Source organism: Carassius auratus, chromosome 27 (genome assembly GCF_003368295.1).
Source record: "Carassius auratus strain Wakin chromosome 27, ASM336829v1, whole genome shotgun sequence".
NCBI classification, from domain to species: domain Eukaryota; kingdom Metazoa; phylum Chordata; class Actinopteri; order Cypriniformes; family Cyprinidae; genus Carassius; species Carassius auratus.
The window spans coordinates 28,448,931-28,460,906 of record NC_039269.1 but is presented as its reverse complement, the minus strand read 5'-3'; the positions used below and the strand labels follow the sequence as shown (position 1 = coordinate 28,460,906).

General features: G+C 37.9%; 1 protein-coding gene across 4 annotated transcripts; it reads left to right on the top strand.

Moving 5' to 3' along the window:
• Window positions 1-564: 564 nt before the first annotated feature.
• ccdc13 (coiled-coil domain containing 13) lies at window positions 565-11,677 on the top strand. Of its 4 annotated transcripts, none has more exons than XM_026207012.1 (15): window positions 565-735; window positions 1,064-1,244; window positions 1,552-1,700; window positions 2,011-2,153; window positions 2,265-2,345; window positions 2,425-2,538; window positions 2,613-2,717; window positions 5,065-5,229; window positions 5,301-5,477; window positions 6,494-6,700; window positions 6,775-6,848; window positions 7,139-7,279; window positions 8,222-8,373; window positions 8,513-8,618; window positions 10,261-11,676. In XM_026207012.1, the coding sequence occupies exons 2-15, from the start codon at window positions 1,066-1,068 to the stop codon at window positions 10,415-10,417; spliced, it is 1,950 nt and encodes a 649-aa protein (XP_026062797.1). In that variant the 5' UTR covers window positions 565-735; window positions 1,064-1,065; the 3' UTR covers window positions 10,418-11,676. The 4 variants fall into 4 exon arrangements, with proteins under 4 accessions (XP_026062797.1, XP_026062798.1, XP_026062796.1 ...); XM_026207013.1 differs by having other exon boundaries at window positions 565-791; XM_026207011.1 differs by lacking the exon at window positions 565-735 and having other exon boundaries at window positions 829-1,244; window positions 6,778-6,848; window positions 10,261-11,677.
• Window positions 11,678-11,976: the final 299 nt, after the last annotated feature.

Below are 11,976 nucleotides of genomic sequence, written 5' to 3'. Positions count from 1 at the left end.
ATCTCAATATCCCTGAGATTCAGAACAAAGATGAACAAACACTTTTTCAGGATCTGAGACTGATTTAGCAATAACAAAAATAGGATGTACAATGTACAATGACACTATGCAAACTTTAAGGACATTCCACAGGCTAAAGGTTCTTTATAGTGAAAGGGTTCCTCAGATGTTTTTAAGAACCCCTCTCACGTTCTCTTTCTCTGATAATTAATTTAGTTATTTATTTTAGGCGTTTATTGATTGTTTCGGCCTTAAAAAAAATCGAACATTTTTATATAGTGTGTGTTACATTCCTGTTGTTATGAATTATTTGTAACAAGTGACCTATTACTCCCACGCGCTTCCTACGCTTTTAGAAAAAAAGGTACAAAAGCTATCACCCTTTCAAAAGGTACACATTTGTGCCTTATTTATCCCACAAGGGTGTTTTTTTTTGTGACCTAAAGTTACATATTACTACATCAGGTGCACATATTAGCACCTAAATATTACATAGTAATACTCTGAATCAAAGGTACAGCTCCAGTGACATCTTTTGTACCTTTTTTCTCTGAGAGCGTGGCAACGCGTTTCCACGGAGACGGTCGTGTTTACAAACAGACAGGAAACCGCTCGTGTCTGTTCAATCACGGGATATACTCTCTTTGATATGCGTTTTTTATGAATTTATAACCATAACCATATCAATAACAATGCCAATTCTTAACTAAGTTGATCGGAATCTAAAGTAGTGCGGTAAGTTTTTGTTCAGGTGTAAACGGACCGCTTGAGAATCCTCGCCGGACTGTAACGTTAGACTATAATAATGCTAACTTAAACGTTTATTTGTCTAAAATAATCGACATTTCTCTAATATCGTACATATATCATAACACAGTAACATAATAGTAAAAAAAAAAAACAAAAAACAGACAAGTCGTGTAAATGAGCTGAAGCAGGTGTAATGTTGTCTCTTTCTTTCTTTGAACATGTTTGGACAGCTCTCATCTATAACTGCATTAGTTTGCATAAGCAAGCTCTCACGCCATGTGTCAGATGTGTCGTGTTGTCTCTGATCTCTCAGTGATGGATGGTGACAGTGATCAGATAAAGGAGCAGCTGAGGCTTCAGTTTCAAGCTCTTCAGGAGCAACAAGTGCAGCGCATCCAGAGAAGACTGGAGATGAAGAAGACCGACTCCAACGCTCTGGACAATATAAACCTCACAGAAGAGGACGATGACATGATGGACCTGTTCAACACAAGGTGACACATGAGAGCTGCAATCACAAATATAATCATGAGAACAACATCCTTTCAGGACAACAACACAGTCCATTATGCCAGAAATGAGACCTGCTCATTTTTTCAGTTTTTATCACTTTCCTTTAAAATTCTAATAACCTCTGCATGGGTTCTCCTTCTCTATTTTTTTGTTATTCAAAATTGCATAACTATATAACTTATAAAACACACACACACACACACACACACACACATATATACTTACCATGTGTTAATTCGATATGCACTGTCTGTGTATTAATTAAATAGTAATTGTACTCTAATTCAGAGTGACGCAGAATGAAAACGAGCAACTGCATGATCATGTGAGGGAGCTGAGAGATGAGAACGGCAGACTTCATAAACTTCTGAGTGAGAAAGACTTTGAGATAAAACACCTGAAGAAGAAGAGAGAGGAGGAAAGACTGGCTTTAGCAGGTATCCACTGCACCGTTTCTATTGTTTGAGCTTGATAGTGGCCCAAAAACAGTTACATCCGGAAACCTGTTGCACTGCTCGAGGCTTTGACGGACAAAATATTTTTTGAAATAGATTAATTAATTAGGTATTAATTTAATGCATCCATGTTAAACAAAAATATGCATTCTCTTTCAAAAACATTAGTGTTTATAACTTAAAAGATGCAGTTTTTCATGCCATCCTAATGCAATGTCATTCATACATTAGGTGCATTGAGTCTGGGGTATAATGAGTGTGTGACGGTCTCTTTTGTGCTTTCTTTCTGAAGGTATTGCTGGTCTGGCAGGAGATGCAGCAGCAACCAAAATTGTGGAACTGTCAAAAAAGACTCGAGAATTAGCCGCTGAAATAGAACGAGAGAAGACCAAAACTAAACAAGCAAACAATCGAGTCAAAGAACTGGAGAAAGAGGTAAAGAAGTTTATGTGCACTGTGCTGTGGTGCAGGATGATGTGTTGAACGTTGCTTCTGTCAGCTTCTTCTCTCTGTGGTGTTTCATCAATATCATTCCTGTTTTATCAGCTTCAGGCCACTCTGTTACTTAATCCTGGCAAGAAGACAACCAAAAAACAGGATTCAAGGACTGAGAACGACCATCTTGAGGTAATATTGTGTTGATCATCACTGATTAGACATTTGCAACTGTTTTGAGTGACATCCTTTTCAATGTGTTTTTGTGTAGAACAGTCCCGTAGTAAAATCCCTGCAAGAGAAACTATCTACAGCCCAACTCAAAATGACTGAATACCGCAACCAGATCCAGACCTTCAAACAAGAGTTCAAAATAGCACACAAGGTTCGCTCACAATAAATGGTTTCGGTAAGCATCAGTTTTACTCATGTGATGGTTTAGTGGAAGTGTTTTGTCAGGTGTTGAGCTGTGAGGTGGGCGAGGACGTCAATATTCAGCAGTTACTGTGTAACCCGGGAGGCTGGAGAGGACGTTCTCAGCAGATCCTCGCCCTTCAGAATAGAGTGAGTCTTCATGCACAACTTTAGATACTGAGACATGTTTATCAGCTTTCATGCATTGAGAATGGCTGTTCTGTAAAAGCAGAGCAAAAGTGCTCTTTCATAATTGAAATTTGTCATTCGAAATAGACTCTTTTTTTACCTTTCAGTTCTGAGTTTAAAGTCTTTTTTCTGCATTATTCAAAAAAAAAAAAAGCCAAATTGCGAGATATTGTGAGAAACTTTTTGCAAAATGTAAACCCAAACTGCGAGAAAGAAAGGCAGAATTCAGAGTTTATATATTTGACCCTGGAGCACAAAAGCAGTAGCAAAGATATATTTGTAGCAATAGACAACAATACATCATATGGGTCCAAATTATAGATTTTTCTTTTTTTACTTCTATTATAAAGATAAAGATATTTCTAAATATCTTTATTTGTAAATTCCCTACTGTAAATATATTGTATTAGTAATATGCATTGATAAGAACTTCATTTGAACAACTTTAAAGATGATTTTCTCAATATTTCGATTTTTTTTCACCCTCAGATTCCAGATTTTCAAGTAGTTGTATCCCAGCTGAATATTGTCCTCCGAACAAACCACACATCAATGGAGAGATTATCTAGTCAGCTTTCACTGATGCATAAGTCTTGATTTTGGCTGGTTTTGTGGTTCAAGGTCACATATTGCTATTGTCTCACAACTGTCTTACTATTTAGAAAAATTTGGTTGTGATTCAGAATCTGCAATTCTTGCAATTCTGAGAAGAAAGTCAGTATTATGAGATAAAAACAGAATAGTGAATTTAAACCCAAACAATTGTTTGTTTGTTTTCACCATGGAATAAAAAGTTAAAGTAACTGTAAACTGTAAGTAACTTTTTTTTCCTGCAATTATGAATTAATATTGCACAATTTTTGACATTTTTCCTGAAATTACGAAGAAATGCTGTTATAATCACGGTAATACTTTTATATTTATGCTAACATTTTACAAAAAAAATATAAATCTCTGCAAAAGTATCCAAAGAGTCATTATCCACTAATCACACATTGGACAGAATTGAAGCTAGCTTGAAACAATCATTCCATATGGAAGCTTGTTTCTGCTACAACATAAATATATTAATTAACTTTTTGGGCCCTATAATACTCTCTCAAATCTCACAACCAATTTGTACATATTTTACGAAGTGGCTTATTCGTACGAATTTATACGATTTGTCTAAACCCCAAGGACGGTTAGGTTTAGGGGCGGGGTTAGGTGTAGGTCATTTGTACAAATTCATACGAATTGTGCAACTCGTAAAATATGTACGATTTGGCAAAAATCGTATGAATTTGTACGAGTGTGGTCGTACGAATTCATACGAATAAGCCACCTTGTGAAAAATGTACGAATTGCCGTGAGATCGGGTTGGCGCAGCGCAAGAGTGTTTGCTAGTTTCAGTCTGGTGCCGTTTGCATTTCCCATACAGTGCCACATCGTTTAATTAGCAAATGCATTTGCGCTCATTTTTGCGCACATGGGCGTGCTGGTCTAAAAAAGAGGTGTGTTCAGGCACATTGCTATTTTAAGGAGCTGAAAATTGACTGCGCTATAGACCAACTCAAACCTGGTCTGAAGTCTGGCACAATGTTTTTTCTTTGTTATTTAAAGAGCGTGTTAGTATAGCGGGTTCACAATGCGCGTACACGCTGCTTATTAAACAGGGATGCACAGCAGCACACAAAGATGACAAATATTAAAAATGAAAGAATTGCAATGCATAAAATTTTTTTGTAGGCTAATTAAATATAAAAATGCCTACATGTCATAATGGAAAGTCATTGCATGTATCAGATTGCACACGAGCAATCTTTCTTTCAAATTTGTCTTTCATCTCTGAGACACGTTCTGTCTTTGCGCTTGTAAATAGCAAATCCGTCATGGCACGAGCGCAACTGGCTCTTAAAGGGAATGGAAGATGAGACTCTGATTGGTTTATTGCATACTATGCCCAAAAAACACCCATTACTCATTAAGAGAATAGATCATTTAGACCATGTGCCCAGGTGCGCAAACCGTTTTTCTGTCGTTAAAATAGTAAAAGTGGATTTGGACACACCCCGCATTTAGATTGTTAAAATAGGGCCCTTTATCTCAAAATGTAATTTTTTTTTCTTCTAAATGTTTGAATTGTGAGTTTATATCTCACAATTCTGAGAAGTGTGACAAAAAAAGTTTTAATTTATAAGAAAAAAAATGATTTTTTTCTATTCCGTGATAGAAACAGGCTTCCATGGTTTCATTATTAGAATTTGCTCTGTTGTATTCATAGTATTCATCGGTCACTTAATACTGTTAAACATTTTATAAACTGAAGGTGCGTGACCTGGAACAGCAGCTGAGCCAGTCCTCTCACAGGAAGCAGTTATGTGACCTCGGCCTGGAGGAGGAGATCCCAGGAACAGGAGCCCTACTGAAGACCCAAGACAGAAACCTCAGCCACATCCGTCACATAGAGAGGGAGAGGAAGGACACACTGGAGGTTATGCACGTTGATTAAACATCTTCCTGGGTCTATTTGAGTTATAAGATTTTAATAATGATTCTCTGCAGAAGCTCACAGTGGACTATGAAGTTCTGCTTGAAGAGCACTCAGACATGAAGAAGAAACTGGAGGCCTCTAAATCCAGGAACAAAGTGTTGAGCACAGAAGTCAAATCCCTGAAGAGCCAGATCAGCACTCTGCTGGATAAAGGCAAACACGACAATGAGCTGGTCGATGCCTTACTGGTAACTGATTCTGGAATTACTGTGGGATAACTCAGGACAGAATGTGCAAATATATACACTCTTAAAAACATAGCTTTCAAAAGAGGAAAACCTTTCAGTGAACATTTCTTCTTTACTGTGAAGAACATTTCAAATTCTAAAATCCAATTTTTTGGAGAAGATACTATAAGAACCCAATACATACTGTATGACTCGCAAGCTGCTAAAATACAAGGTTCAAGATTAAACAGTTAGACAGCGTTATAATAAAATACTCTGATGTTCAATTAATTAATTAATAGTGCTGCAAAAAGTGGAAAATAGATTTAGGAAACATTCCATGGACTTTTGTAAAGTTTCCTGAAATCTACTGGAAATTTTTCACAACTTTGCAACACTATTTATTAATGTCAACAATTTCATTAATATTGGTAATAAAAAAATCTATAACAATCTTTTACCCTGTATAAACAGTATTTAATGCATAAATATAAATGTAAATAAATGTTTTTGTATGAATAAATAACTTATCTGATATGTACAGTATGAGCAGAATTTTGGTAACACTTTAGATTAAGCTGCGTAACGTATACACTCTATTAGCTCTGTTAGTTTTTCCCTCAGAAAACTCCTAATTATCTGCTTATTAGTAAGTAAGGTAGTTGATATGGTAGTTATGTTTATGTATAGGGTGGGTTAAGGGATCCAGAATATGGTCAGGCAGAACTAGGCATTAATATGTACTTCACAAGCACTAACAAACAGCCTATGCAAGCAATATTCATCATGCTAATTAGTAAATAGTGAATAGTGTTCCCTAATCTAAAGTTTTCCTGTGTTTTACATGAAATCTAATGGAAGATATCGAACAGACATTATTGTAAATAGTAATATAGTGTAGAAAGATATTCTTGTAAATAATAACAAACAAACAGGAATAGCAAACAGATGACTGACCTCTGAACTCCCTCCTCCAACACAAGCTGGAGATATTGAATATTTGAGCAGGGCTGATCTCTGACTCGCTCCTCTGACAGAAGCAGCAGTCCAAGTGGCAGGCCATGCTCGGGCATCTGAGTCAGAACGGCTCCCAGCGTGAGGAGGCTCAGCAGGGGCTGGAGAGACACCTGCACAGCCAGGCCCAGCAGCACGCCTCGCTCATCCAGCAGCTCAGAGCCATGGTGTCAGAGAAGGAGAACAAGGTCAAAGAGCTGGAGCAGGAGATCCAGCAGCTCGCCCTCATGGTACCACACGTCCCATCACATCATCAGCGCTGTCTTCTGTTGCTCCTGCTTATGCATGTTTTGTGTGTCTGTAGCAGAGTAAGAGTCAAACGAACACCAGGCCCTCGAAGTCACGACATGAGAACAGCAGGGAGTCAAACTCTGCCAGGTATCATCATTCTTAGTCGACAACAAATAAACTGAGATTTTCGGACTAAACATTTTGTTTGCATGTCTCTTTGACTGGTGCATATTCAAGCCTACATGTATTATAAGTAAAATACATAATTACTGTTAAAATCTGAAACTCTACGACTTTTACTCAAGTTGTTTTGGAATTGGTGACTTGCAACGTGTAGTGGAGTAATTTTCACTGTAGTTTTACTCACACACACTTCCTTCAGTATCTCCTTCTATCTAATACAGCATCGTGAGTGAAGGCAATGCATGTTATTTCAGAGATGCACAGGCAGCCTGTCCCGAGTGTGCTGTTAAAATCCCAGCGCTCCAGGCTCAGTGTGCGGAGTACAAGGCTCTTTATCAAGCTGCCAGTGTGGAGAGAGACAGACTGCTGGAGCTGAGCAAAGTACAGCAAACCAGGTAGGACAGAAACAGTGGCTATGTTATGAGTGACATTCTTCAAAATATCTTCAGTAGGGTTCCATGGATGAAAGAACGTTACATGGGTTTGGAAAGAGCATAGGTGTGTGGTGTCCCTTTGAGTGCTGTTCACCCACTGTTACTTCAAACCATTGAATCTGCTTAATCAAAGAATCTTTCAAAAGCTTCAACAGCACTGATGTCAGGGCTTCCCAAAATGTTTTGTCAGCCAAACCCATTTAATGTTAACTTTACGTTTAGATTTTACACTAAAGGGTTAGTTCACCCAAAAATGAAAATTTGGCACATGCAGAAACACAGTGGAGACATAAAAACAAAACAACAGTCACTAATTAGAAGTACAAAATGAGGATTTGTAAAGAAGAATATCTGAGGATTTCGATATAAGCCATAGTAAGGACACTTTGCTTCCTTTGCTCCGTTAACAAACGTTGGTGTTCACGAGACCATGTGTAATGGTCTCATGTGTAATGCTGACCTCGTACGTCATGCTCCTGGAGCTGCTTCTGTGTACAACTGTTGCTGCAAGCTACATTAAAGTGATTATTATGTTTTCAAAATTGATATTTTTCATACAAAAAAGCATACGTTGCATTCCCATATGCACTTTAAACTTTTATTGACTGTGTTTACTGTGAATGAAACGCTGAAAACACTGGATCACAAGCTGCTCCTGCTTCACTCTGCATGATTTCATTAAATCACAGGATCTGATTTGATAATTGCAGCAAGCGATATCTTAATTATCGTGTGGCCCTTTGTTTTCATTATAATCTTACAGACAATATTATGAATTACTAGCTTTTCATTAACTCACAAACCCCCTGCATTTCCCTCATGAAACCCGTTTGGGAAACCCTAGCGTACGGGCTAAGCAGTGTGTTTTCAAGGAAATGACTGTTGTCTTCATTTATGTGACAGTGAGGAGGAGGCGAAGCGCCAGTGTGCAGAAGCGGAGCAGAAACTCCGACAGGAACGGCAGCGGTCAGTCTTACTGGAGCAGCAGCTGGAGAAAACCAAACTGGACTTAAGGAAAGAAGCGAGTCTGCAAACATCTAATAGGAGTAGAACAGGTTCTGTATGGCCTCGTCTAGACTGAATTTGAATGATATTTCTCATGATAGGAGTCTCACTGAACCAAGGTTCATTGAATATTATATCAAAAAGCAATTATCTCCAACTGAAATCTTTGGGTTTTCTTGGCTGATGTAGGAAGCTCAGGCAGCACTCTGAGTCTCCCTGACAAACAGGAGGGTTCGTCTCCCAGAAGCCCCTCTGATGTCACCCGTGATGCTCAACTTGGTGAACTCAAAGCACGGTACGGCTTTTCTTCCTAAACTAAGTATTTACATGCAACCTCATTGTAGTACTAAAAGATATTTCAGCAGCCTTCAAATAAGCTGGTGTTCCACCATTGAGCCAAACAGCTCTACGAACGGTAAAGAATGTTTACAGTTATTTCCACTTGAGCTTGTTTCAGTATAAACCATTCTCAGCTTTGATATCTGTACTGGAGAACCATGCTGGTAAAAAGAGTGTAGTGATGTCACCGCTCAGGATTGGTCATTTCCTGGCTACCAGCTTCATTCTAGTAGCATGCTATTCCAGCAACGCAAACATTAATATCTGATCATCCTCTATAAAGAGGTCACCATTTACATCTCACACCATCTGTGAACTTTTGCATTACCAAGGCATTGTCTGACACATTTGTATGACCAGCTCTATTATCTTTTAATAAAACAGTTAAGCAATGAATAAGATTTTTCCTTAAAAGTGGATATACATTACACACATGTCCAGTATCTAGATCACTGAATTACTCATTTTGTTCACAGTATTTTGTCCTGATTGTCAGAGAAAATCTGCAGAATTTAAAATACAAAGTTATTTAATTCTGAAGTGAAATTTATAGGCATCCATGAGATCTGGAAACTTAAGTGAGGGTAGAAGATTATCCCGTACAAATTTGGCAATGTGTTCAATTTGGTCACACGTGTTCAAGGTCAGGCTTCGATTCACAGTGTTGACCTACAAAAAAGTGAGCTATGATTCATACATCACAACAATACTGACAATATACAATATATCATAGACCCTTTGCCCGTGAAATGTTTTAAAATGTCTTTAATCTGATGGCACCTTCCTGCTGCTGGCAAAACCTTGCAGCTTTACTCTGCAAATTTCCTGGACACTTGCATTCGCCTCTATTTATTGAAACTGGCTTTATGTTAAATTCAAATGACATTGACGTTGGCAGTTCAGTATGTACCTAGGTTTTGAAGTCGAACATAAAACTAATGCATTGTGAAATTAAACAGCACACACATTTGACAAGTGGCTTTAAACTGGAGGCTTAGTTTGAGATGCTTAATATAAAGCATGTCTCATGTGTGATCAGGAAAGCTTGGATCGTGCACTTTTCCTGCAGAATCACCATCAACTCAGAACATGATAGCTCTTACTAGCCACACTGGGTACCATTCATGTCTGTCCAACAAATACAGTGTTCAGTCATGAGTCTCTAGATGGTGCAATCTGATATAATCAATAACTGATTGTTTTCTTTTTGCATCAGCAGCCAATGAGCTCGCTGCTCAACACTCAGATACTCAGCTAGTGCTGTAGCAGAAACCCTCCACCTTCTCCAGCCCCACCTGTATAGATCTACTGCGGGGTGATTTTTATGCATGTTATATGGGGGTTATTTCATATATATGTTAGCAGCAGTATTTCTCACATGCTCACAGCAGCATGTTGTCTTGTCACTTGCTCTTTTGCTGTAGCAGCAGTGTAGATCTACTATTCCAGCTAGGCCAAACACATTAACATTGCCATGATCATAAGCATGCTAAACAAGTTAAAACCATTATATATAATATGAGCAATTGTAATAGTGATGCTCTCTCAATCTTCTTGCTTCAGACGAGTAACTAAATGCATTTTTTTTGTCCATACAGTTTGGCACTGCAACTAGAAGAAAATGAATCCTTAAGAACCGCTCTGAAGAACGCCTTGAAGGAAAAGAAAGAAGGCATGCAGTTCTACAAGGACATGCTGGCCCAAGCAAAGCAGGAGTTCCAGCAGGCGCACAGAAAGCAGGAGCAGGGGACTTAGACTGGACCGATGAAGGGTCTCTGCTAGCAAACACAGATCCCTGAGGAACAACACCAGCACTGAGGGGACGCTCGCTCTGTGTGGTGCCATGCTTGCTGTTGACAACACACACACACACACACACACACACACACTCATGCACATACAAAACAGACGACTTGTTCCATGAGTTGGATCAGCATTGTGAAGACATGAGATATGAATGAGATATAATACATGCTTCACTCTTTGCTGGAGGAACCGTTGTGGAAAGAATAGCATAATAATGAGATCCTGTTTGTTTATGAACGGTAGGAACATTTGAAGAAATGATCAAGGTAAACCAAGTTTTTTCTCTTTTTGGCTCTCTAAAGTGGAAACAAACTTCCCAGCCTTCTTTTCTGACGCACATTGCTCATTAATATTTGATTTGTGTGTCGTGGTGTGAAACCAAAAATGAAAAGCAAGACCAAAATAAGCTCGGCAGAAGGTGCACCGTGCCCTGCTCAAGCGATACGTGTGATGACTTGACCCCTCGTGTCTCTCCTCTTGTGTACATTCAGCGTATCAGCCGGCGCATTCATGCTGCCATACATGAGTTATTCTCTTTCCTATGTGGCCGGAGGGGGTTCGACGCTGCTCCACCACGCTTAATTTAAACCTGTGGCTGAAGCAGTGTGCTCCTCTTGAAACAGCGCACTATTTCATCTTCCCAGAAGCCTGAGGGACACTGGCAAGCCCCAGGCTGTTACGAGTGCAAGCACCACAAGACCAAAATATCATCCAGGATTGGAAATGAAGCCTTATTTACAGTCAAGAAATAAAAAGAACTTGTGTTTGAAATCAGATTGTAGATAACAGATGTTCAACAAGCAAAGGTTCATTTGACACAGCTTCATTGCAGTCATGGAGTGGTGCTTTAAAGGGGCAGTTCACCAAAAAATGAACATTCTGTCATAATTCACCTTGTTAAAAAGAAGTAAAGTATACTTTAAAGAGTGTACTTAATATGGTAATAATATATTTTAAAATAATATACTTGAGTGCAATCTGAATGTAGGGTTTTCAGTTTATTTGCATGCTATTTGTGGTCAAATTAAAATTTATTATAGTTTACATTTATATTTATTTTAGTTAGTTGAAATTAAGAGTGTTTTTGACCTTCGTAAGTAGGATGTTATATTCATCTTTATATGTAATTGCATAATCGTCTTAGAAATATGGTTAATTGTAATGTCAGATGTACTGACAAACTAAAATATATTTAATGTAATTTCTAATGAAACTTGTATATCTTGTGTTTTTAAATATATTTATAATTTCACATTTGTAATGATTAAGTACATTTCAAAAATAAAATATCTAAGTGTAAAATATAATGTAAGTTATTAACTTAAAATGTAATTTCAATGTAATATTGAACAACACACTACAGTTAAAGTTATGCTTTAATATGTTTTTTATGCTTTAGTGTGTTATTCAGCACATCAAAATACAGGTCTACTTCTTTAAAGCCAGCAAACCAATATTAAAACGATTTAAAACATAAGTACAACCTGTAATGTTACTTTATTACAAAA